Genomic DNA, 26529 nt, shown 5'->3' with positions numbered 1-26529 from the left:
AGAATGGTGGGGGTTGGAAGGGACCTTTAGAGCTCATCCAGTCCAACCCCCCTGCAGAAGCAGCTCCCACCTACATCAGGTCACTCAGGAACGTGTGCAGGTGGGTTTGGAAACCTCCTGAGAAGGAGCCTCCACACCCTCCCTGGGCAGCCTGGGCCAGGGCTCCTTCACTGAAACACTCAAACAGCTTCTCCTTACGTTTCAATGAAACTGTGTTCCAGCTTCATCCCATCACTCCTTGTCCTGTTGCTACGTACAACAGAAACACGTGCTGTCCCAACCTCCTGACACCCACCAGTGAGATATTTGTAACTATTAATGAGCTCCCCCCTCAGTCTTCTCAGATGCTCCAGTCCCCTCAGCATCTTGGTATCAACTTGTTGTTTGTTTCATTTTAAGTTCTGCTCGGACTGTCCTGCTGCTGGGGGGTTTTTTGGGTGGTTTTGGGTGGGTATTTTGTGTGGAACAGATGCTCTTTACACAAATTCAAGTCAATTTCAGGCTTTCCAAGTGGGAAGAAAGAAAAAGAAGGCCTATCAGAATGTAGTACTTTGTCCATAAGGTTGTGTGTTATTGCTTATTTTAACTTAATTGTCCTGCTAGTAAGCACTCAGTGCAAAAAGAGAAAGGTGCGTCTCGTCTGGTCTCTGGTTTCCCCCAGGATCTGAGGGCGAGAGCAGGGGGATGGGATGGTGGCAGGTACCTTTCCCACCATCTCCTGGGTGCCCCACGTGTTTGCAGCTGGAGGCATTTCCATCTCTGCATGGAACAGCTTTGGGAGTGAATTACCTTCAGTGTCCTAACCCAGTCCTACATGTGGGGTTTTCCCCCTCCTAATTGGATGTTACGCAAAAGGCGTTTCCTAATGTGTTTAGTTGTTGTGCTTGAATCCTCCTGTTCCTACAACCCCCATCTCTCTTTTGGCTTTTCCTGCCAAGGCCAGACGTACAGGTTCCGGGTGATGGCCGTGAACAGCTGTGGGGAGAGTCCCCGCAGCGCGGCGTCGCGGCCCTACGAGGTGGCCGGCTTCAGCGGCCGCTTCTCCAGCCGCCCCATCGCCGGGCCCCACATCGCCTACACCGAGGCCGTCAGCGACACGCAGATCATGTTGAAGTGGACGGTAGGTGCACTTGGCTCCTGTGCTACTCACCCTTGCAGCGTTGGGTTCCTCTGGTTCCTGGCAGTCAAGGAGTAAGAGTTGTTTGTAGAGCGGTGAGTGGTGGATCCGCCCCTGCCCCCAAGCCTCAGAGATGAACAGAAGAGAACAGCCTGGAGAAAAGGTCTAATGAGGAGTGGCTGAGGGACCTTGGGGTGATTAACTTGGAGAAGAGAAGGCTTAGAGGAGACATGAGCACTCTCTGCATCTCCCTGACAGGAGGCTGGAATGAGCTGGGGGTCGGTCTCTACTCCCCAGTAATGAGCGACAGGACCAGAGGAGATGGGCTCAAGTTTCCCCAGGGGAGGTTGAGGCTGGAGCTGAGGCAGAACTGTTTCCCTGAGAGGGGTGTCAGCCCTGTGCCAGGCTGCCCAGGGAGCTGGGGGAGTGCCCAGCCCTGGAGGGATCCCAAAGCCGTGGGGCTGAGGTGCTGAGGCCGTGGGTCAGTGCTGGGCTGGGCAGGGTGAGGGCAGGGCTGGCACTGCAGCAGCTTCAAGGGTTTTTACAACCATGACGATTCTATAAGAGGACAAAGATATTTTGTGTCTGTATGGCCCAAATTGAGCAACTTAATGGGCCAGATGGTTCTCTAGGCTTTTGCTCTTCCTCTCCAAGCTCTTTTTCCCCCTTCGAGACAATCCTGTGAGTAGTTTGTTCCCTTTTGCTGTCTCCCAGCCTCCCTCCAGCCCACTCTCCCCTCCCAGCTCCCTGGGGATGCCACACACCCCCTCCTCGGGTTACACCAGATGTGAGCCCAACTGTGGCAGCTCCAGTGAAAGGCTGCAGCGGCCTTAGTCCACCTGCTTTGGCACAGACCTATGGAGAGGCACCAGCGGGCTTAACTCTGTCCAAACCCCTGTTCTGCCATGAGTTGCAAGCGAGTTGCCTTTGTTTCCTGCAGCTCCCGCTGCTTTTGTCAATCCAGGCTGTGGTGGCTGGAAGCATTTAGGATTTGCCTTCTTCCCTTGCATCCAGGAGAGGCTTCACGTTGGAGAGACCTTTTCCTTTCCCGTTACCTCGTCTTTTGTAAACAAGTACTTTAAAGTCCTTATTGAAACCCACAGAAATTCTTTGCTCTTGTTTTGAAATGTAACCCCCTGGTGTACTTTGGAGGGTTTAACGTGTTGGTTTCCCAGTGTTAGTTTGCTCTGTCAGCTCAGCCTGGAGAGATGTTAAGGATAATAAACTTAAAATAACCTCAAGTTCCTCAGGAGGCTGCATAGCTTCAAGTAAAATATTCCTGGGCTGATTCTGAGTCTGACCTTAACTCTTTCTGAAGCAGAATCCTTCTTCACTTTTCCATTGCCCTTAATCCTGCACATTTTCAGGCTGTTCCTGGTCAAACCCCAACTGATGGTTGGGGAAGTGGTGTGGGAGCAAAGTGTCAGCCCCAGCTCCGTCTCTTGTCCTTGTGCAACCTGCCATAGAATCACAGAATCGTTTCAGCTGGAAGAGACCTCTGAGATCACTGAGTCCATGTTTGAAGGGCATAAGACAACTCGGCAGGAGTCAACCAGAATGTTTCTTCTCAACAAGCTTTTCTCCCCTTCTCAAATTCTCTCCTAGTATATCACATCAAGCAACAACAACACACCCATCCAAGGATTTTACATCTACTATCGGCCCACGGACAGCGACAACGACAGCGACTACAAGAGGGATATCGTGGAAGGTACAGGGCTGCAGTAGGCACACGCTGTGTGACGCTGCTTGGTGGGGAGGAACGTTCTGTAGCCACCTTGGCTGTGTTTATGTGAAACCTGAACTGCTTTTCCCAAACTGAGCCTTCACAATACTCTGAGAGTTGGGCACAGAGGAAGCTGCTGAGGTTCAACCAGAGCAAGGGCAGAGTCCTGCAGCTGGGGAGGAACAACCCCCTGGGCCAGCACAGGCTGGGGGTGACCTGCTGGAGAGCAGCTCCAGGAGAGGGACCTGGCAGTGCTGGCTGAGAAGAAACTGCCCCTGAGCAGCAACGTGGGCTCGTGGGCAAGAAGCCAACGGCAGCCTGGGGGCATCCAGCAGAGTGTGGGCAGCAGGGCCAGGGAGCTTCTGCTCCCCTTTGCTCTGCTCTGCCACAGCTGCTGAGGCCTCAGCTGGAGTCCTGTGGCCAGTTGTGGGCTCCCCAGCTGCAGAGGGACAGGGAAGTGCTGCAGAGAGGCCAGTGCAGGGCTGCCAAGATGCTCAGGGCACTGGAGCATCTTCCTTGTGAGGAAAGGCTGCGGGACCTGGGGCTGGTCAGGCTGGAGGAGACTGAGGGGGGAGCTCAGTAGTAGTTACAAATATCTCACTGGTGGGTGTCGGGAGGTTTGGGCAGCACTTTTTTCTATTGTCTCCAGCAACAGGACAAGGGATGATGGACATAAGATGGAACACAAAAAGTTCCATTTAAACTCCTTTCAGTGTTTCAGTGAGGGAGCCCTGGCCCAGGCTGCCCAGGGAGGGTGTGGAGGCTCCTTCCTTGGAGGTTTCCAATCCACCTGGACACGTTCCTGTGCCCCCTGATCTAGGTGGGAGCTACTTGATCAGGGGGTTGGACTGGATGAGCTCTAAAGGTCCCTTCCAACCCCTCCCGTGCTGTGATTCTGTGATTTCACAGAAGTAGCCGTCTCACTACCTCAGGTTCTACCTGCACATGAGCTTGTTTCTGCCTTCTGAAACCTGTTGTACGTGGACACTTGGGAGCTGAGGCCTGGCTTTCAGTTTGTCTCATTAGACTGCTGGAAATCCTTAGCGTGGGTCTATTGAGGCTGATTTAGCATAAAGTGAAGTGGTGTAAATGAGATTTGACCCGGGGTAGATGGCAGGTTACAGATGGTACTGATAACTGCCTGCCTTTTGGAATGATTTACCCCAGCATGCATTTTGTAATCAAGGTATTACCTCGTGTGTAGTTGCCCTTAATTGCTTACCCTGCAGTAAGGAAATCACTCTGAGCCGCAAGTGCTGCAGTCCACAGCAAACCCAAGTGAGTTTGTGCTACGTTTTGCCTTTTAGTCAGGTTATTTCTTCTTTTCCCCCACCCCCCCTGTGCATATTAGATCATCATTTTCCTGGAAGAAGTTATTAGATAATGTCTATATTAGTCCAGAAGTGGAAAACCCTTTAAAAAACATTTTACTTCATGTCCTTATTGCTTGGGCTGAGGGAACTCAGTGATCTCACTCGGACTCGATGACGGGCATTAGTGTTTTTTCCCCTCATTTATTTTAGTTACAAGAGGAATGGGCCTTTCTTTTGAAAACTTCTCCCTTGCTGGACAATACCCCTCGTGCTACTTTGATGCGTGACAGAAGCTTTTGCACACTAGAAAGCTGTTTAAAGCTCCAGAGCTTCGCCTCAGAGGCTTCCTTTCAAGAAGCTTGTGCAGCCTGCACCTTCCATCTGTAAATGTATTTTACACAGGGCTTGTGTGTTTATAAAACTTATACACTAAGCAGTTAGTTGCTTAAGTGGGCTCCACTCTGCTGTGAAATTAGCTTCTTTCTGAGTTTCCCCCCTCCCCAAAGCACACACACGTGTGTCTCTGTGTGTGTGTGTATTGAACTCTTTGTGGCAGTCTGAAACCATTAGCAGCTGCTCTGCTCTGCCAAAGCCTTGGAACAGAAACTCCTTTGGTGGAAATATTTAAACTGAAAACGTTTCTTTACTGTGCTGTCCTAAACCAGCTTTTCAGGGGAAAGGGAAAAAGAACCCCAAACTCTTTTCAGTTACACCGTGATAGGAAGCGTTCGATGTGAAATATGTGGAGAAACATGTGACTTAAGGTATTCTTGCTATAAATCACTTGTTCTTCACTTCCCCCCCCCCCCCCCCCTCTAGTACCTTTGAATTAATCTGTCTGTTTTTTGACAGGGAATTTTATCTTGAAATGACTGCATGAGCTGTGGAAAAAGTGTTGTGATGCCTGTATTAGCTAAGTGCTTGCCGTAGGCTTTCCTCACTGGATCCTGTTAAGTCTTGTCTCTTGAGACATTCAAAACTCTCCTTCCCCCCCCCCCCCCTTAAAAATGCTGCTACAGGCAAAATCAGATTTTATTTAAAGAAAAAAACCAACCCCAAAAGCCCAAGCCTAAAGCCTGACTCGGGTGGCTCCTGGGTACCTGTCAGCAGCTTTAGGCAAAGCAAGACCAGCCCTGTCCTGCACTGATGGTCTGGATTTCTCTGCTTGGAGGAGAATTGAATTCTGGAGATTGAATTTGAAATGTAAATGCAGTCTGATGTCAGTTGTTGAATGTTTTCCCTTGCTAATGGTGCACGGAGAGGACAGTTTGAAGTGCCTGCCCTGCTCTGATTCCAGTTCCACTGAGGGGTTTGAAGCGGAAACCTAAAACCCGGTGCAGTAATTACCAAAAGGAATGCTTGGGGGTGGGGGCACCGGGAAAACCGAGTGTGGATCTTGGGAAAGCTCTGCAATTTAGGGAAAGCTCTGTTGCAGCTTCAGCCAGGGCTTGGCTGCCCTCACTTAAGATGCCTGGCGTGGGGCTGGGTGTGATCTGTCCCCTCCTAAACCGCCCCCACCCTGACTGAGGAGAGGATCCTCCTGGGTACCCCCTGTCCTTTTTTTTTATGGGGGGGGTGGTGCTGGGATATCAGCACCTGGGCTCAGGTCCTGGAAAGGTTTTGAGGGGAGTCATGGTGACAGCCCCCCAACCAACCCAGCAGGCTGTATTGTTTTTATTAATGCTAAATCAGTAGGTGGTATGACAGTTTCTTAGAAACAGTGGAAACAGTTCAAGGTGGTATTTTCCAAGAGGGATTAAGAGCACTCAAACAGTTAATTAAACTCCTTCCCCCCACCCCCCAGAAAAAGGGAGTCACTGTTTATTAAAATTTGTCCCAAAAGCCCGTGAAAGTGAAAACTGGGAGTGATTTATATCCAAGTGCTCAGTGCTTCAGGAGGGTGTCTAAATGAAAAGCTGGCCTGGAGCCAGAGATGACAAAAGCGTCCCGTTTGGGAAGGCTGCTTGGCTGGGGCTGGGGCCGTGTCTCTGCAGCGCCCGGCACGGCCTCCGCGCCGGCTCCTGCTGCCTTCCATCAGACACACGCGCGATTCTTTGCGCTTTGGAGCCTCCCTGTGAAAAATGGGGCAGCTCCAGGCAGGACCTGGTGTCCCCAGGGACTGCAGGCTGGAAGAGAAAGAACCTCAGCACAGCCCCGAGTCTTTTTTTCCTCCCTTGTCCTGTGTTTGATGTGTTTTCTGCGCCGTTTTTTCCTCCTTATTCGCCCTGCGAGTTGTCAGGAGTGAGCACAACTCGTCCCAAACCCATCCCTTTGGCACAGAACCACTGGTGCATTCAAATGGTGCTCAACTAAAAATGCCAAACCCCCAGCATTTCAATGAAAGGTCTTTGCCCAACGGTACTGGTTCTGGGGTAATCAATCAACAGCTTTGTCTGTGAATCTCTCTGTCAAAATGATGCAAGTCTCAACCATTTCAGAGAAGCCCTGAAACCATTAATAACGATTTTGTGCTTCCAGGAGAAGCTGCAGTACCCCCTGCACCTAACACAGAGTTACCTCATTCTGTCTCAACCCTAGGAGAGGAAGAGCAGCTGATTTCTCTTTTTCTTCCCCCCTCTGCAGGGACGAAGCAATGGCACTTGATAAATCACCTGCAGCCTGAGACATCTTACGACATTAAAATGCAGTGTTACAACGAGGGTGGTGAGAGCGAGTACAGCAACGTGATGATCTGCGAGACCAAAGGTGAGCTGGGACCACAGGGTCACAGCATCTTAAGGGTTGGGAGGGACCTGCAGAGCTCATCCAGTGCAGCCCCCTGCCAGAGCAGCACCACCTAGAGCAGGGCACACAGGGACTCATCCAGCTGGGTTGGGATGTCTCCGGAGAAGGAGCCTCCACAGCCCATCTGGGCAGCCCCTGCCAGCGCTCCCTCACCTCAGCAGGGAACAAGTTTCCCCTTGTGTTGCTTTGGAACCTCTTCTGTTCCAGCTTGTTGCCCCTTGTCCTGTCCTTGGCCATCCCTGAGCACAGCCTGGCTCCAGCCTCCTCACACCCACCCTTGATGCATTTGGAACATGACTGAGCTCAGCCCTCAGGCTCCTCTTCTCCAAGCTGCAGAGCCCCAGCTCCCTCAGCCTTCCATCACAAGGCAGATGCTCCACTCCCTGATCTCTATGGCCTTGCACTGAGCTCTCTCCAGCAGCTCCCTGTCCTTGAACTGAGGGGCCAGAACTAGACACAATACTCCAGATTTGGTCTCAGGAGGGCAGAGCAGAGGGCGAGGTGGCCCTTCCATGCACGAGGCAGCTGCCCCGTTTAAGTCAGTGAGAGGTTGAGGGTTTTTTTTTTTTGCAGTGCAAAACAAGTCAGCTGCGCTAAAGACCATCCTTTTCTGGAATGTTTTTGGAGGATTGTTTTGTCTTCCTGAGCTGGGATTGTTTTGAACATGTGGAAACTGATCCATTGCAGTCCCAGGCGTTTGCTGTGAGCAAAGCTCTGCAGATCTGCCTGCCCTGAGTGATAGTCTGCCTGCATCCTCTTTTTTTTCCCTTCTGTCGTGCTGATAGCCTCTCCTTAGGAGACAACCCTGCTCTTGAAGATGACAGAGTTGATTTGTATGTCTGTTTTATGTCTCTGGGGCTCCGTGACACGTTGTGTAAGTGCAGAGCACGGCAGTTGATGGTGATGTTGGCTGCCTCCGTCGCTAATCCCGCGTGCCTCTGGCACAGGGCTTGTGCTGTTCTAGGGAAGTGTCAGATACAGCAGTCACATCCATTTCACAACGAATTCTTGTCTCCTTTAATCTCTAAACCCAAGTAAAGCTGTTAAGGGGAAAATGCAGACAGTCAACTTCAAATGCAAGGCTATGAAAAAATGGTTTTGAGGGGAAGGGGGGAAAGAAACAAGCCCTGTAGGAGCGGAAGCATCAAGGTTTAGTGGAGTTAATAGAGAAACCTTTTGAAAGAAGGGTTGGGAGCTGCAGGGCTTCAGGCTACACGTGTGGTTGATCTTCCTCTTGCAAGGAGGAACTTTCTTCTCTCCTCTTAAAACTGGCAAGATGTAATCTGTCATTTGGTACCGGATCTTGCCTTTAAAATGTGTCTCCTCCAGGGGTGTTCCACCTTCTCTCATGTATCTCCACGTGTCTCTCTGACCCGCTCCTCTCCCAAGCCAGGGCACCTCTTCTAGGTTTTTAGTGTCAAATAACCTGAATCTCAGCTGTGCTGTGCTGAACACTAACGTGAATCGAATGCCTGGGTTAAACTAGCATCTTGTTTTCCAGTCTCTCTGTTCAGTTCTTGGTGACTTCTGCAGGCGGGTTTAGCAGCGTTCACGTCAGGTCTGAGTGGGTCATCTGGCAGCTGTTAGGTGACAGAAATGCACATTGTGGTTTGTTCCTGACCTCGGGAGTGGAAAGATTTTTGTGCCCTTTCAGGTTGGGAGCGAGTGCAGTTCTAGCCCCGTGTGTCTGAGTTGCTCAAAGGAGTGACCTCAATGAGAGGGTCAGCGAGCTGGATAATCACCATTTCCCCCGAGGCAAATAGTTATTACCCAATCACAGCTGGCCTCCTCCTCATAGGTTTTAATACTGACATCAGGATCCTCACTCAGCAGTAACTGTTTTGATTTTGTGATGAAAAGCCTCACTGAGATGGATGTACCTGGAACTTCTCTCTCCTCACGCAGTGAAGCGCACGCCGGGAGCGTCCGAATATCCGGTGAGAGACCTGAGTACCCCCCCCAGTGCCCCCGACCGGGTGGCAGGGGGTGTGGGGAGCCCCTCCAGCGGCCCTGTCCGGAGTGGGGACATGCTCTACCTGATTGTGGGCTGTGTCCTGGGTGTCATGGTCCTCATCCTCATCGTTTTCATCGCCATGTGCCTGTGGAAGAACCGCCAGCAGAACGCCGCGCACAGTGAGTTACTTTGGGTTTCCTCTCGCAATGAAAATATTATCAGAGTAAAATCAGTAACCATTCACAGTGTGTTTTGTGAATGGGAAGCAGGTTCCTGTTCAAAGCCAACTGGCATTTATTTAGAGACTTGGCCTTACACAGAATGGTAAGGGTTGAGAGGGACCTGCAAAGCTCATCCAGTGCAGCCCCCTGCCAAGGCAGCAGCACCTAGAGCAGGGCACACAGGGACTCATCCAGCTGGGTTGGAATGTCTCCAGAGAAGGAGCCTCCACAGCCCATCTGGGCAGCCCCTGCCACTGCTCCCTCACCTCAACAGGGAAGAAATTCTGCCTTGTGTTTCTGTGAAATCTCTTCTGTTGCAGCTTGTCCCCGTTGCCCAGCGTCTCCATTTCTTTACCGTGGTGCTCACCGTGTTGCTGCACAGCTGGGCTGCAGTTTCACCCAGAGAACAGTATGGGGAAACTCCTGGCTAAACTTCTTCAGCTTGTTTTTAACTTTAAGCACCTGCCTAAGTGCCCACTGATTGCAGCAGCAGAACTTGTGTGTAATCAGAAGCACTTGTTAGAACGTGGAGTCTTTAAACCCCAGATCTCTCCCTCTCTTGTATATATCCAGAAAGCAAAAGAGCTTGCAGCACTCAGAGGATAAATACTTTGTTACCTTGCAGTCCCTTCACAGTAAAATGGAGTCCAAGTGTTTTAGAGAGGTGTTAAGAAGGAAAACTTGCCAGTTTGCAAGTAGGACCCTTGAGCTAGGGGTTTTAAGCACCCTTTGTGAGGTGCTCTGGTACCACCAACAGCTTCTGCCCAGCACAATCTCTTTCTGTGCACACAGAAATCTTGCTTTTTCCTCAGCCTGGGGTTATTTTTAAACATCTTTACTCTCCAACAAAGGGAAAAGAAGCAAAACTTCTTGCAGGATGTGAGAGCCTCCTCAGCTGCGGCCAGGAGAGCTTTTCTGTGCTTTGTAGCAGATAGCAGAGGTGATGGTACAAATGGCCTGGTTGTAGGAGTCTCTCTGTAGCAACTGATGTCAACTGGGCCCTTTCAGTGCAACGTCCCTGTTCTCCTGGCAGTGGTTTCCATTTCTGCGTTTGAATGCCCTGAAACAGCAGAGTTCGCTTACAAAAGCTGTGGGAAGATACAAGTTGTTTTTAGGGACTCTGGTTGCACTTCTCACATGACAATAAGGACCCTTTTGGTAACCCTGTCTTTTGCAGAGTATGACCCTCCTGGTTATCTCTACCAAGGGGCGGATATCAACGGGCAAATGCTGGAGTACACGACGTTACCTGGCACGAGCCGAGTCACCAGCAGCATCCACAGCGGCTTCGGCAGCAACGGCGGCCTCGGCAACGGCTGTCCTCATGCCCATCACCAAGTGGGGAATGGAGTTAATGGGATGATGAACGGAGGAGCTGGGTTGTACCCAGGGCACACCAGCTCCCTGTCCAGGACACACATGGACTACGAGCATCCCCACCGCCTCGTGAACGTAAGCTCCGACGCCGGGTGGAGGGGGGGGCTCAGCCTCTGGGGTTGACTCAGAGGCTTAATTTGAGAGGGGGAAAATACTCATCCATTGACAGCAGCCAGTTCCACTAAATTCCTTATCCCAGAGGAAGCAACTGGGCTGACATTTCTGATACAAACATCATGGTTTTCAGTTGAGAATATCAGATGACAGCAAGAATTCCACTTACTCTGGGAAATCTGCTCCTGCCCTCTTCCTAACAGCATGTAAGCTCTGGGAATGCTTCAGGACTGGGCTGAGTTACTTTACTGGTACATATGGTATTTCTCAATCTCCAAGTTAAATAGATTTAATTATAGCTGCTTATTCTGCAGCTTTATGGATCACCCCTCCACCTGTTTCAGATCTGTAACTCTGAGCAATGCTGTTAATTACGGCCAAGCACGAACGGAGCAGAAGGTTCCATTAAATAAAAATGCCTCATACATCTCTAAGTACAGCTATGGAATGACTCTGTCTTGTTTGGGATTGAGGGATTTTTTGCCCTTCAGTCTCCTGTTTATGAGATAGGCTCATTTTTTTTTTTGGGGGGGGGGGGGAGGCAGGGTTTGAAATGTAAAATAAAACCAAAAACTCATCTTAAGCTTTTGTACAGTGTGGAGAAAGAGAAAGATGTGAGTTGCTGAAATGTGTCCTGTTTCCAAGGGAGAAGAATGATTTCATTATTGTCTATGGAAACAGATGGCTTGCATTCAAGACTTGCTTAAACTTACTCAAAACTGTGAACACTGCCCAGGAAAACTGAAAGGAAAAAGTTCAAAAAGGCTGAATAACAGCAGTGCTGTTTGTGGAGGGGGAAAGGGAAAGGGGAAAACAACAAAAGGGGCTATTGTTTGTGTTAGTAATTGAACACAAGCACTTTCATTTTATTGAACAACAACACATTAGCACTTGCACAGTAGTTGCTACTGCAGATAACTCCTGCTTCCAGGCCAGGCCAGTTGGTTCTTCTTCACTTGATGCTGTCTTTGGTCCACTCGAGTAGCAAGAAATGTCCCTTTTTGGTTGCTTTCAAGAGTGACTGAGGCCCAAACATGTTGTTTTCAGACCTGTCCAGCCTCCTGGTAGTGGACAAATCCTCCAACTGTGCAAGCCCTCAGGAAAGGAAGATGTCTTAGTGATGTGAGGAAGCTTGGGGGCTTGCATTGATGTTTGAACCCTCCTGTTTTTATGTTTTGGGTGGGAAAGAGGGAAATACGGGTGGTAAGACAGGTCTCGGTGCTTGGAGCTCCTCCATGCTGCTGCCTGATGGCCAAGAGTTGACTGGGTTGAGTTTTTCTTCCTCTTCCTCCATGTTTCAGAACGTTTGAGTCGCCCAATCTCTTCCCACAACGAAGGGCCAGGCCTGGCCGTGCGTGTGAGGCAGAGCAGAGGAACACGGTGTTCTCATCCTCCTTAGGGCTCTCTTTATTGTTTCATTGGTTGGGCTAAATGAGGAAGAGCAAAACTGGCCAGGATGGCAATCAAAACTAATTAGGTGTTTCCTCAGTGCTCCCCATGGCACTGATGGGTGAGGCCCGGGAGCCCAAGCCCCGTTTTTTGCAGGAATAGGGGTTGTTAGGAGCAGAAATATCAACTACCACTCGAGGTGAGCTTCCCCCAAACCAGCCTCCCCTCCTGCCACTGCAGGGGGGGTAGGGCTTGCAGTGCCATCAGTGTCCACCCAGGCTTTTAACAATGAGGTATGTGTTAATCTGGGCATTTTTACTTGCTTGTAAAGGCCCTTTCAGCCAAAACCAACAACACAAAATCCCTCTTGCCCGGAGTCATTGCTGGCTGAGGAATTACCCCATCTGTGAAAATAGTGTTGCAGAAAAGCAACTGATCTAATCAGAGTAATTGCAGGAAAGTGGGATGGGTTTTGTGCTGTGACATCAGCCCTGCAGATTTCACACCCTGCCTCCCCAAACGGGCACAAGTTTGCTGAGGGGCCGATTCACTTTCCTGCCTGCCCTCGGCGCTGAAAAGCAGCATATTTACAGTGTGCTTATTAAATTAAACCTGAGTGTACTAAGCTGCAAACAGACCAGGGAAATGACCACATACTTGCCTAAGCTGCAGTTATTTACTTTTCCCTGACACACACAACTGGCAAACCCCCCTCCCCTCCTCAGCTTGACCTCCTGTAATAGCTCAGCGTTGCCGTGGCACCAGGCAGCCGCTCTGGAGACCGAGAAGGTGATTAGAGCTGGGGAATGAAGTGCAAGGGTTGCTCTGAACTGTCTCTTGTACGTGTCAATGGTGATTGGTTTGTGTTTGGTGCTGCTTGCAGGGCGCTGGGATGTACACAGCAGTGCCACAGGCCGACCCCTCCGAGTGCATCAGCTGCCGAAACTGCCGCAACAACAACAGGTGATGCGAAACCCCGGGGGCTGGGGCAGGACCTTTGTGAACACAAGCCCCTGACTCCTGTGCTCCTGCCCAGGCTGGGCAAGCAAACAGCATCCTGAGGGCAGCGGGGGGCTCAGGGAGCAGTTGGCACTTGTCTGTGGGACAGAGGAAAACGGGTTGTTAGACCCCCAGGGTTCAATTTTACCCACCCCCCCCCAGTCCTCTGGTGCTCTCCAGGCAGGTTGGACACTGGAGTTTTATGAGTTTTTATAAAGAAACCTCCTTATTTCCTGTGTCTTTCTTCAGTTCAGAGATAACAAAATCATTCCAGATGGGGTTTGTCAGACTGGATTTAATTGGTTCTCCCGTATTTTCCATTTCCTGCCATTCTCCTGAGGACACCAACAAAGTCGAGCTTCAGCTCTGCTTCCACAGTACTGGTTCATCCTGAAGCATGGGTGTGAGGCTCTCCAGGAGCAGTTGGGCCAGGCATTGCCAGTGTGGGAGAGACACTTTTTTTTTGCCTGAGATAAAGGATTATTGCACAGAATAAGGGAAAAAACTGTCCCCTGTGTTGGAGCTGGGAGTGTGCAATCCTAGTAGGTTTTTTCACTTCTGAAAGTCTTAAAGGCAACCCTTCCTGGCTCTGACTCTGGCTCGTTTAATGGTTAAAATTAGGGCTGAGTCAGACGTGCTGGACTGGTAAACTGTGACATTTTACAGCCATACATTGAATTTTCTGTCTTATTAAAGCTGTCGGCTGGCATTAGGTGTGCATCTGGAGGAGCTGAGCTAAAGCTGGGCTGTTGCTGAAGGCAGAAAACAAGGGCACTTTATTTTCATGGCTCTCATGCAGCAGCTCCAGGAGAGGGACCTGGCAGTGCTGGCTGAGAAGAAACTGCCCCTGAGCAGCAACGTGGGCTCGTGGGCGAGAAGCCAACGGCAGCCTGGGGGCATCCAGCAGAGTGTGGGCAGCAGGGCCAGGGAGCTTCTGCTCCCCTTTGCTCTGCTCTGCCACAGCTGCTGAGGCCTCAGCTGGAGTCCTGTGTCCAGTTGTGGGCTCCCCAGCTGCAGAGGGACAGGGAAGTGCTGCAGAGAGGCCAGTGCAGGGCTGCCAAGATGCTCAGGGCACTGGAGCATCTTCCTTGTGAGGAAAGGCTGCGGGACCTGGGGCTGGTCAGGCTGGAGGAGGCTGAGAGGGGAGCTCAGTAATAGTTACAAATATCTCACTGGTGAGTGTCAGGAGCTTGGGGCAGCACTTTTATGGCATCTAGCAACAGGACAAGGGGTGATGGGATGAAACTGGAACACAAAAGGTTCCATTTAAACACAAGGAGCAAGTCCTTTGGTGCTGAGGTGAGGGAGCCCTGGCCCAGGCTGCCCAGGGAGGGTGTGGAGGCTCCTTCTCAGGAGGTTTCCAACCCCCATGGACACGTTCCTGTGTGCCCCCTGCTCTAGATGGGAGCTGCTTGATCAGGGGGTTGGACTGGATGAGCTCTAAAGGTCCCTTCCATCCCTCACCATTCTCTGATTCTGTGATTTTTTCAAGCAGAGCTTGCCACAGGCTTTAAGCTGTGCCTTCCTCCATCGTGGTGGTGCGATGGGGCCGGGCTGCTGCTGGCAGGCAGAGCTGAGCTGAGCACGCTCCGCAGCAGCCTCCAGCTGGTGACACGGCTAGGGAAGGTGAGCTGCTGTCTACTTACAAAGGCAGTTGTCTGTTTGGGAGGCAGGCTGTGTGACAGCACTCAAGATGTGTATGAGTGGCTGTGACTTGGGGCGTGCTGCATGGGATGTGCTGCCACTGGGAGCTTGCTTTCCGTTTGTAAGTGTACTGGAACTTGGAATTGCCCTTTTATCTTTCCTGAACAAAGCAGGGAGAGTGGGTCCAGTCCTCTGCAAATGCACTGTTCCTCCCAGATGGGTCATCAGCAGGGACTGAACTTTGGATTTTCACATCCCTGTTCTATATTTGACTCCTTGATAGAGAAACAAGTTGTCCTTTACAGCTGCCTTACCCCAGAGGGGGACCATTAACCTCTGTTTGGCGGGAGAGCTGCAGGGCCAGGACCGCTCCGTTCCTTCCCTCGTGCTGGAAGACATGGGAGAGGGGAAAGGAGAGGAGCAGAAACGTGCCTGAGGATTACACCAGGGGCCAAGTTTCTGGGTGTAAGGCCAGGGTAAGGGGGAGGAGGAGAAAGGCCTAGTGGGTTTGTGCAGTCAAGGGGGAAGTGGGAGATTGAGATTGGAATCTTCTGCCTGGCTTTGTTCAGCCTTGTAAGGACTGTCCCTTCCATCTGGCCTCCTGTTTGTGCAAAGAGGACCCTGCCTTGTCTCACCCTCAAAGTACTTAGCTATTAATTATATATTTGACACCAAACTGGGAGCACTGGCTGATTCCCAAGAGGCTGAGAGCTGGGCACAGAGGGAGCTGCTGAGGTTCAACCAGGGCAAGGGCAGAGTCCTGCAGCTGGGGAGGAACAACCCCCTGGGCCAGCACAGGCTGGGGGTGACCTGCTGGAGAGCAGCTCCAGGAGAGGGACCTGGCAGTGCTGGCTGAGAAGAAACTGCCCCTGAGCAGCAACGTGGGCTCGTGGGCAAGAAGCCAGCGGCAGCCTGGGGGCATCCAGCAGAGTGTGGGCAGCAGGGCCAGGGAGCTTCTGCTCCCCTTTGCTCTGCTCTGCCACAGCTGCTGAGGCCTCAGCTGGAGTCCTGTGGCCAGTTGTGGGCTCCCCAGCTGCAGAGGGACAGGGAAGTGCTGCAGAGAGGCCAGTGCAGGGCTGCCAAGATGCTCAGGGCACTGGAGCATCTTCCTTGTGAGGAAAGGCTGCGGGACCTGGGGCTGGTCAGTCTGGAGGAGACTGAGGGGGGAGCTCAGTAATGGTTACAAATCTCTCACTGGTGGGTGTCAGGAGCTTGGGGCAGCACTTTCTTCTGTTGTCTCCAGTGACAGGACAAGGGGTGATGGGATGAAGCTGGAACACAAAAAGCTCCATTGAAACATAAGGAGAAGCTGTTTGAGTGTTTCAGTGAGGGAGCCCTGGCCCAGGCTGCCCAGGGAGGGTGTGGAGGCTCCTTCTCAGGAGGTTTCCAAACCCACCTGGACACGTTCCTGTGTGACCTGATCTAGGTGGGAGCTGCTTGAGCAGGGGGGTTGAATTGATGATCTCTAAATGTGCCTTCCAACCCCCACCCTTCTGTGATTCTATGATCTGTACAGAAGAGAGATCTGCAAAGATGCAAATTGCTCTGCAATCATCACGTATCTAGAAAGCAAAAGCACCAGAGGAGAAAAAAACCCACTCCATCTCAGTTCTCAGCCCTAAGGTAACAAGCACAAACCACACTCATCTATGCCTGCAATGGCTAAGTGGGTATCCACATTTCAGCAACTCCTGGCTCTGGCAAGCCTCCACGAGCAGTTATGAGAGCAGAAAGTGCTAATTTAAACAGAAGAGTGAGGGATTTCAGCACTGTAATAACAAAGCAGCCGGGGAAGGCAGCTAATTCAATACATGAAGCCTTTAGGATTCATTTACATGTGGTCACGGAACCAAACCCCCGCTAAATTCAACCCCCACAAAAGTCAGCAGCAGCTCCAGGGGCTGGGTGGGAAGAAGCAAGTTTAGGCATCAGCAATGCCAAGGTGGAAGGCATGAGTAAGGCCACATGCAGCCAAAACGCTGCAGACAGTCACCCAGCTCGAGGTGTTTCCACCCAAACCTTCCTCTGTGTTGCAGAGGGAGCTGCCTGTTTGCAGTACTTGGGGTACTAAATCACAGGATGCCAAGTGATGGGGGTTGGAAGGGCCTCCAGAGCTGATCCAGCTCAACTCCCTGCTAAAGCAGGTTCCCCTGGCTCAGGGGGCACAGGAATGTGTCCAAGTGGGTTTGGAAACCTCCTGAGAAGGAGCCTCCACACCCTCCCTGGGCAGCCTGAGCCAGGGCTCTCTCACTGAAACACTCAAACAGCTTCTCCTTATGTTTCAATGGAGCTTTTTGTGTTCCAGCTTCATCCCATCACCCCTTGTCCTGTCACTGGAGACAACAGAAGAAAGTGCTGCCCCAAGCTCCTGACACCCACCAGTGAGATATTTGTAACTATTGCTGAGCTCCCCCCTCAGTCTCCTCCAGCCTGACCAGCCCCAGGTCCCGCAGCCTTTCCTCACAAGGAAGATGCTCCAGTGCCCTGAGCATCTTGGCAGCCCTGCACTGGCCTCTCTGCAGCACTTCCCTGTCCCTCTGCAGCTGGGGAGCCCACAACTGGCCACAGGACTCCAGCTGAGGCCTCAGCAGCTGTGGCAGAGCAGAGCAAAGGGGAGCAGAAGCTCCCTGGCCCTGCTGTCCACACTCTGCTGGATGCCCCCAGGCTGCCGTTGGCTTCTCGCCCACGAGCCCACGTTGCTGCTCAGGGCCAGGGAAGCCGTGATGGCGAAGGTTCTGCTCAGAAATGTGTGTTTTAATCAAAGGGATATCAGCTCTGCTTTACCAGCTTTTAAAATCTAAGCTATGCTGCTGGGGGCTCTTACAGTTTGGTAGGAGTTCAGCACCAACAGAAGATGTTTTTTTCTTCCTGCACTCTCTGGAGGTCCCAATGGCCACTTTCCATCAAAATGTGGTTATTTAAGCTGAAAAAGCTCAACTGCTGCCTTGAAACATCATTCAGGTCTGTGCAGTAACACAAAGACCCCCATGTGACCTCTGTGCCTTGAGAAAGAAGCCCCCATGAATGTGCAGACAGCAACACTTGAGGTGGGTTCCTCTGAGATGATCTCCCTGCCCCCCGCTCCCTTCGAGCCACCGACGAGCGCGGCGAAAGCTCCGCGGGAAGGAATGCAAACTCATAAGTGGATTTGTGTGAAGGCCAGATGTGTTTCATGTGGATCTTTCAGTGGCTTCTGTGGTATTTTGGTACTTGTAATAATGATTTTTTGGAGGCAGTGAAGGACAAAATAGGAGAGGGAAGGTTGAAAACGAAGCTCACGGCGTTTGGGAGGGCAACAGCCCCCCCTGGGGTGAGATCCCAGCTGCTGGAGGGATCCCCCTGGCCCTGTGCTTCAGCCTTTGTGAGTGAAACATCTGCCAGAGGGGAAACCTGCTCCAGTTCCTCCTCTAGAAAGTTTATTTGCCTTGTTCATGGATGTTTTGTTGCTCTTTGGGTTCTGGCAAGGCCTGATCCCAGTTTTCAGGGGGAAGTGTGAAGTGTGAAGTCCCTGGAGAGCGACGGTGTCCCACTGTGGCCTCCTTTTAGTGCAAGAAAAGCGCTGCTGGGCAGTTGGGCAGCAGTGCAAAGCTCCATGCCTCTCAGTTTGAAGTCTGTCTGATTTTAGGACTTTGGTGCTGAGGGTTCAGCTGCTCTCCAAGCGGGCTCTGATGGCTGATACTGTCACTGACGACCAGTCCATCTTCCCTTCTCTTTTCAGCAATGCACCCATCGGCTCTGCTCAGCTTTGGGCCAGAAACACCTGGAAAGAGCCATGTTACCAGAGAAATCACAGCACCCAAACAGCCAGAGCCTAGGAATGGATTTTTACATTGCAAAATGCCAGTGCTGGGAGAGCAGCCCAGCAGTAACCTGCTGCCTAGAGCAAGATGCAGCAAGCTTCTCCCGGGGAGGGATGATGGGAGTATTGGAATTCAGCAGGAAAAGTCATACAGATACAACTCTGAGCATTTTATAGCTTAGAAACGCTGCTGAAGCTGTGGAGCCCTTGTGGGAGCACTTGGGAGGATCACTGGCTGTGGGTTTGAGTGCTCTCCATCCTTCTGTCGTCTGCAGAATGAGGAGTGTTTTGGGGGAGTGGTTTCCCAAAGTTGATGGCAGCTGTCCAGGCAAACCTTTCCCTTCTGTGGTAACTCTGGTTTTGTATAAAACCACGCTCAAGTGTGATTTTTGTGGGTTTGGGGGTTTTTCTTGGTGAGGGTGGGGCTTTCTTACAGAGGAGTTGCTTCTGTAAACGTTGGCTGAGGCCACGCAGTTCAGGGGGCTCTGAACACTGCAGGCATTTCCCTGCTCCCTGCACTGGGATGTGTGTCTGAAAGGCCAGCTCCTTTGTGCTGAAAGGTTAAACAGCTCAGCTGTGACAAGTGATTGGCAGCTGACCTTCAGTTCCACAGCCTTACACATGCATGGCAGGGCCACAGCCTGAGTTATGCCAAGGAGAGGTGGCTCAGAGTGATAATGTTACACATACTTTCCTATTTGACATTCACTCTGAAAACTCTCAGTATTAGTTTTCCAAGGTATTTCAGCTTTCTGTTCGGCTTTCAGACCTGAACTCTCTTTCTTGGCACTGAAAACATTAGTTCATGGGGCTGTCTTGATGGAGAAACGGACTTGCAAGGCAGATTGGGTCATAAGGGACAGGGGAAATAACCAAGCACGTGCTTTGAACTGTCAGAGAGCAGGGTAGGGGAAAGGGAGCTGGGAGTGCTGTGGGCAGCAGGATGAGATGAGCCAGCAATGGGCCCTTGTGGGCAAGAAGCCAATGGCAGCCTGGGCTGGGTTGGAAGGGCTGTGGGCAGTAGGTCAGAGAGGTTCTGCTCCCCCTCTGCGCTGCCCTGCTGAGCCCACAGCTGGGATGATGTGTCCAGTTCTGGGCCCTCAGTTCCAGAAGGACAGGGAGCTGCTGGAGAGAGTTCAGCACAGGGACACAGAGATGCTGGAGTGGAGCATCTGCCTTGTGCTGAAAGGCTGAGGGAGCTGGGGCTCTGCAGCTTGGAGAAGAGGAGCCTGAGGGCTGAGCTCAGTCATGTTCCAAATGCATCAAGGGTGGGTGTGAGGAGGCTGCAGCCAGGCTGTGCTCAGGGATGGCCAATGACAGGACAAGGGGCAACAAGCTGCAACAGAAGAGGTTCCAAAGCAACACAAGGGGAAACTTGTTCCCTGTTGAGGTGAGGGAGCCCTGGCAGGGGCTGCCCAGATGGGCTGTGGAGGCTCCTTCTCTGGAGACATTCCAACCCAGCTGGATGAGTCCCTGTGTGCCCTGCTCTAGGTGGTGCTGCTCTGGCAGGGGGCTGCACTGGATCAGCTCTGCAGGTCCCTCCCAACCCTTGAGATTCTGTGATTCTGCCTGTTGGGGGAAAAAAAAACCCCTCAGTCCTTTCCTTCATGTCAGGATTGATGCACAAAGATTTTTAAACCTAATTTCTTGACCTCTCTGATGGTTGTTACAGCGAATGACAGGTGGCAAAGTACCTAAAAATTCCAGTTTCTGGAGGTAAGTGGTGGGAAGGAGCAGCCCTGAGTAACCCCACGTGGGTCTGTGTCCTGCCTGCAGGTGTTTCACCAAAACCAACGGCACTTTCGGCAGCGCCGCGCTCCCCGTCGTGCCCGTCGTAGCACCTTACCAGCAGGATGGTTTGGAAATGAAACCTTTGAATCACCACGTGATGGTGACCATGTGCTTGGCCTCCACCGTCCCGGAGTGCAGCGCCAGGCTGGAGGAGGAGGATGGGAAGGAGAAAGCAGAGCAGCCCTCCAGCCAGCATCCCTGCTGTGGGAACAGCATGGACCGGCTCTCTGGGGACTGCACGGATGGTAAGGCACTGGAGAGGGAGGGAGTGAAGCTGGGAATATTCTGTAGGGAGCTTGATTAGTTGGGGAGAAGCGAGTAATTAAGCCCACAAAAAGATCTGGCTGTTTGGAGAGCAATGAAGAGTTCTGCCTGCCATCGAACCGTAGAATTTTGGGGCCACGCTTTCTTCTGTTGTCTCCAGGGACAGGACAAGGGGTGATGAGATGAAGCTGGAACACAAAAAGTTCCACTTAAACCCAAGGAGCAAGTCCTTTGGTGCTGAGGTGAGGGAGCCCTGGCCCAGGCTGCCCAGGGAGGGTGTGGAGGCTCCTTCTCAGGAGGTTTCTAACCCCACCTGGACACGTTCCTGTGTGACCTGAGCCAGGGGAACCTGCTGTAGCAGGGGCTGGGGCTGGAGTAGCTCTGCAGGGCCCTTCCAGCCCCCATCATTTTACCACAGTCATCACAGAGTGGTTGGCGTTGGAAGGGAGCTTTAGAGCTCATCCAGCCCAAGCCTCTGCTACAGCAGGAACGTGTCCAGGTAGGGTTGGGAACCTCCTGAGAAGGAGCCTCCACACCCTCCCTGGGCAGCCTGGGCCAGGGCTCCCTCACCTCAGCACCAAAGGAGCTTCTCCTTAATATTTATGTGGAACTTTTGTGTTCCAGCTTGTGCCCATCAGCCCTTGTCCTGGCACAGGAGACAACAGAAAAAGATGTCACCCCATCCTACTGACATCCACTCTTTAAGGACTGGTCAGTGTAGATGAGATCTCCCCTCAGCCTTCTGCAGACTAAACAGCCCCAGGTCCTGCAGCCTTTCCTTATAAGAAAGATGCTCCAGTCCCCTCAGCATTTTGGGAGCCCTGTGCTGGCCTCTCTCCAGAGAAGATAAAAACTGAACTCCCCAACCCAACCAACCCCCCTCTGCTGTTGCTTTGCAGGTGACAACTGCGTGCACTCCGAAACACCCAACTGCCTTTTGAGCTGGAGCCCCCTCCTGCTGCAGCCTGTTTCCAAGGACTGTAAGGAAAAACCCAGCTGGAGCTCACCCTCAGTCACCTTCAACGGTTCCGGGGACCTTCGGCAGCTCCATCTGCAGGAAACCTGAGGAAGTGACCGTTGTGTCCCCACTTGACGCCAGGGACTGCGCAGCGGAGTCGCTGACAGGGAGTGATGGAGGGATGTTAATTATAACAGAGAGAGTCACTATTTATTTTTTTGTAGTAGTGTCATATGAATGTATCTTGTTTTTCAAAATGATTGCCTTTTTATATTATTTATGCCTTGAAATGCCCTTCTTTTTGGTTGGTTTTTCATTGTTTCTTCCCCGCTCCCTCCCGCCCCTCCCCTGCACCGCCAAAGCAGCCTTGGTTACGTGTATAAAAGAAAGGAAGAGTTGTAATAATATAAAGAACAACGCTGGGAAGCACAGAGTGTGGTTTTCCATGGGGCAGCACCAGCATGAGAAGGGTTTTAGGGGTTTGGGGTTTGGTGGCGTGTGACTCCCTCGTATCCGACAGCACTCCCCGTCCTGCCGTTCCCCTGGCGTGGGTAAATACACACATGGATGAGGAAAATGAACCCCAGCACGTCTGCAGAAGCAGAGCTGCCCTTTGTGTCTTCGAGTGTTTGATGTTTGCACACGTGGGAATAAAAAGCTCCCATCCTCTGTCACCTCCCTGCTTGAAGCTGGACAAAACTCCAGCTCAGCTTCAGGGAACACTCCTGGCTGGAGCTGCGTGGCGTGAACCCGCCTCCCAGCAAGCCCAGCCTCCCTGCACCCCTGGAAAGGGGCTGATGGAGGTGTTGCAACCTTGGCTGCAGGGCTTGGGTGGCTTTGGGTTTGTTCTTTGTTTGGGGTTTGGGTTTTTTTTTTTTTTTTGCCTTTCCACATTTAATCAGAGTAAATAAAGCAAACTGGTGCTTGTAAAGCAACATCCCCCCCACCCCCCCCCCAAATAAGCAAGAGCATATAAAGGGAGGATTCCCCAGAGGCTGAGCTGCCAGGCAGTGAGAGCTGGGCAGGCTGAGAGTTGGGCACAGAAGAAGCTGCTGAGGTTCAACCAGGGCAAGGGCAGAGTCCTGCAGCTGGGGAGGAACAACCCCCTGGGCCAGCACAGGCTGGGGGTGACCTGCTGGAGAGCAGCTCCAGGAGAGGGACCTGGCAGTGCTGGCTGAGAAGAAACTGCCCCTGAGCAGCAACGTGGGCTCGTGGGCAAGAAGCCAACGGCAGCCTGGGGGCATCCAGCAGAGTGTGGGCAGCAGGGCCAGGGAGCTTCTGCTCCCCTTTGCTCTGCTCTGCCACAGCTGCTGAGGCCTCAGCTGGAGTCCTGTGGCCAGTTGTGGGCTCCCCAGCTGCAGAGGGACAGGGAAGTGCTGCAGAGAGGCCAGTGCAGGGCTGCCAAGATGCTCAGGGCACTGGAGCATCTTCCTTGTGAGGAAAGGCTGTGGGACCTGGGGCTGGTCAGTCTGGAGGAGACTGAGGGGGGAGCTCAGTAATAGCTACAAATATCTCACTGGTGGGTGTCAGGAGCTTGAGGCAGCACTTTTATGGTATCTAGTGATAGGACAAGGGGTGATGGGATGAAACTGGAACAGAAAGAATTCAATTTAAACACAAGGAGAAGCTCCTTTGGTGCTGAGGTGAGGGAGCCCTGGCCCAGGCTGCCCAGGGAGGGTGTGGAGGCTCCTTCTCAGGAGGTTTCCAAACCCACCTGGACACGTTCCTGTGTGACCTGATCTAGGTGGGATCTGCTTTAGCAGGGGCTTGGGCTGGATGAGCTCTAAAGCTCCCTTCCAACTCCCACCATTCTGTGATTCTACAGCTCTATGCTAAAGCCCAGACCTGAGGTGTTTAATCCCAGTTCCCAGCCACCTCTGCACTGAGCATTTGAGTGTTGTGTCCATGTGCAGGGGGCAGCGGCGCTGCCGGCGCTGGCACAGCCGGGGTCTGTGCAGAGCTGCTCCCTGTGGGCTGGCCTGACTGTTGCCGTGGCTCTAAACCACAAACCACCCCATTTGCTGTGTTATTAATACAGATCTTCACTTGTTGGCCTTTTCCCTTTAGGGTTGCTTGTTGTGCCAAGCCGGAGCTGCCGCGTTCCGCAGGGACTCTCATGGCTCATGGCTTCCCAACACGCTGCTCACCAAACAGAAGAGCAAAATGGGCACTCACCACACAATGAGGGCAAAGGAGAGCCAGGGGCCACTTGCCCCTTCCCTTGGCCTCCCCCCGGCCTTGTACCCACCTGAGTGAAAACCATCACGTGTTGCTGTTCACAACAGGCTGCAGCTTGGCCTGGAAATGAGGATCCCCTGTCACACTCAGGGATCATCTTTCTAGCCCTGACCAGTTGGGTACTGAGGTGCTGTAGTGGCTAGCAGGATGGCTAGTGAGGAAGTGTTCTGGCACAGGGGCTGGCTGGAGCCACCATGTACAGGCTAACGAGCCCAGTTATGAGTTAGTGGGGTGCTTTTTTGGCTACTGAGGTGCTGTTTTGGCTAGAGGGGTGCTGTGTTGGCTAGTGGGGTGCTGTTTTGGCTAGTGGGGTGCTTTTTTGGCTAGAGGGGTGCTGTTTTGGCTAGTGAGGTGCTGTGTTGGCTAGTGGGGTGCTGTGTTGGCTAGTGAGGTGCTTTTTTGGCTAGAGGGGTGCTGTTTTGGCTAGTGAGGTGCTGTGTTGGCTAGTGGGGTGCTGTGTTGGCTAGTGAGGTGCTTTTTTGGCTAGAGGGGTGCTGTTTTGGCTAGTGAGGTGCTGTGTTGGCTAGTGGGGTGCTGTGTTGGCTAGTGAGGTGCTGTTTTGGCTAGAGGGGTGCTGTGTTGACTAGTGAGGTGCTGTTTTGGCTAGAGGGGTGCTGTGTTGACTAGTGAGGTGCTGTTTTGGCTAGGGGGGTGCTGTGTTGACTAGTGAGGTGCTGTTTTGGCTAGTGGGGTGCTGTGTTGGCTAGTGGGGTGCTGTTTTGGCTAGTGAGGTGCTGTTTTGGCTAGAGGGGCACTGTGTTGGCTAGTGGGGTGCTGTTTGGCTGAGAGGTGCTATGTTGGCTAGTGGGGTGCTATTTTGGCTAGTGGGGTGCTGTGTTGGCTAGTGAGGTGCTGTTTTGGCTAGAGGGATGCTGTTTTGGCTAGTGGGGTGCTGTGTTGGCTAGTGAGGTGCTGTTTTGGCTAGTGGGGTGCTGTGTTGACTAGTGAGGTGCTGTGTTGGCTAGTGAGGTACTGTTTTGGCTAGTGGGGTGCTGTTTTGGCTAGTGGGGTGCTGTGTTGACTAGTGAGGTGCTGTGTTGGCTAGTGAGGTGCTGTTTTGGGTAGGAGGGTGCTGTGTTGACTAGTGAGGTGCTGTTTTGGCTAGAGGGGCACTGTGTTGGCTAGTGGGGTGCTGTTTGGCTGAGAGGTGCTATGTTGGCTAGTGGGGTGCTATTTTGGCTAGTGGGGTGCTGTGTTGGCTAGTGAGGTGCTGTTTTGGCTAGAGGGATGCTGTTTTGGCTAGTGGGGTGCTGTGTTGGCTAGTGAGGTGCTGTTTTGGCTAGTGGGGTGCTGTGTTGACTAGTGAGGTGCTGTGTTGGCTAGTGAGGTACTGTTTTGGCTAGTGGGGTGCTGTTTTGGCTAGTGGGGTGCTGTGTTGACTAGTGAGGTGCTGTGTTGGCTAGTGAGGTGCTGTTTTGGGTAGGAGGGTGCTGTGTTGACTAGTGAGGTGCTGTTTTGGCTAGTGGGGTGCTGTGTTGGCTAGTGAGGTGCTGTGTTGGCTAGTGAGGTGCTGTTTTGGCTAGTGGGGTGCTGTGTTGGCTCGTGGGGCACGACTGGCCAGCAGGGTGCTTTGCTGACTGGTAGGCTGCTACACTGGCCAGTGGGCCTCTGTGTTGACTGGTGGGACCTTCCACCTTGACCAGTGGCCAGTGGGCATGGGGAGGCTTCACCCCCAGCCTGGGGAACAGCCGAGGTGCAGCGAGTTGGTGTTTCATCTCCCATTAAAGATTTGAAGTGGGGGAGAGTGCAGGAGCCTGGCAAAGCGAGTTTTGGGTTTGAAACACCCCAAATCACTTAAAAACAGGCCATGGGATGGGGGAGGGGGTGGCTGCAGCCCCCCATTTCTGCTGGGCTGGGAAAGCAATGGGAGAAGCAGTAGGGAGGGGTGACAGGGAGATGGGCCACCAGAGCCACCACTCATGGAAATCCAAAGGCTTTTCCAGCCCGAGTTCCCAGCAGTTCCCTTCAGTACGGAGTGGGGAGGGCAGCCAGCTGCTGCCACCTGCTGACACGCAGATGCTTGGTTTTTAGAACTCTCTTTACATTTTATGAAACTTTCCCAGGCCTTTGCTGTCTGGACACGAGCTGCTGATGTTTTTGGGGGGGAGAGGGGCAGTTACCAGCATCAACCTATTCTGAGACAGCTCTGAGCACCCCAGACCCATTTCGGAGGCACGTCAGCCCGCAGCGAAGCCCCTTGAGGGGGTTCCTCAAACCCCAGCTGTGAAGATACAACCCTCAGGCTCTAAAAGGTCACAACAAAAGCCAACAGCTTTAGGGAATGAGAAGAAAAGTGGGCGATTTTCTTCCTCCCCCTCCTCCCCCTCAACCCCGGCAGCTTTTCCCTCTGTTTCCAACCCAAAGGTGGAACTCAGAAACTCCTCACTCAGTTTCTGAGCTGCTCAAGCTCCTGTGTGTTGTCTGGGTACCAGCTGCTGGATCTTGGTCTCTGGAGGAAGGAAGAAAAACCAACCCAAGAAACCTCAATTTGTCAGGATTTGGCACAACCACAGTGAAATCCCAACCCAGCCTCCAGAAGCCTCCTCCCCATCACATCTCCAGTCCGTGGCTTCCACCTGGAGGACATGCAATGGCCAAGGTGAGGCCACCAAGGAAAGCGAGAGGTGGCCCAAGCCATTTTCAGCCCATGACCAGGGGAAAACAAAAGGTTTCCATAAACTTTTCCTTAAAAATCACAGGGAAAGAGGCCCTGGGCTCTGAGGAGCCAGCAGGGGGTGTGTGAGTCCCGTGGTGATCCTCTCACCCCAGAGGCTGGTAGTTGGGAAAGAGCCGCCATCCTTTTGTCTTTTGGCGTTGGCTGGGGAGAGCATCTGCGCCAGGACAGGGTAAAGGCAGATAAAGGGCCTGAAGGAAAATCTT

The 26529-nt window shown here is 52.4% G+C and overlaps 1 protein-coding gene across 3 annotated transcripts in view; it reads left to right on the top strand.

Annotated features, from left to right (window-relative positions):
- CDON (cell adhesion associated, oncogene regulated) overlaps positions 1-21837 on the top strand; it is a 64591-nt gene extending 42754 nt beyond the window's left edge. For 2 of the 3 annotated variants that reach the window (XM_062013952.1, XM_062013954.1), the window contains 8 exons: positions 939-1120; positions 2723-2828; positions 6740-6862; positions 8807-9034; positions 10254-10528; positions 12840-12919; positions 20175-20434; positions 21353-21837. In XM_062013952.1, the coding sequence (XP_061869936.1) occupies positions 939-1120; positions 2723-2828; positions 6740-6862; positions 8807-9034; positions 10254-10528; positions 12840-12919; positions 20175-20434; positions 21353-21519 (1421 nt within the window). In that variant the 3' untranslated portion in view covers positions 21520-21837. The remainder of the gene's footprint in view (positions 1-938; positions 1121-2722; positions 2829-6739; positions 6863-8806; positions 9035-10253; positions 10529-12839; positions 12920-20174; positions 20435-21352) is intronic. The other variant, XM_062013953.1, reaches the window with a different exon arrangement.
- Positions 21838-26529: the final 4692 nt, after the last annotated feature.

This window comes from Colius striatus, chromosome 23, assembly GCF_028858725.1.
Source record: "Colius striatus isolate bColStr4 chromosome 23, bColStr4.1.hap1, whole genome shotgun sequence".
Lineage (NCBI taxonomy): Eukaryota > Metazoa > Chordata > Aves > Coliiformes > Coliidae > Colius > Colius striatus.
The sequence above is the reverse complement of the archived record's forward strand: the minus strand, read 5'-3'. Positions and strand labels throughout refer to the sequence as shown.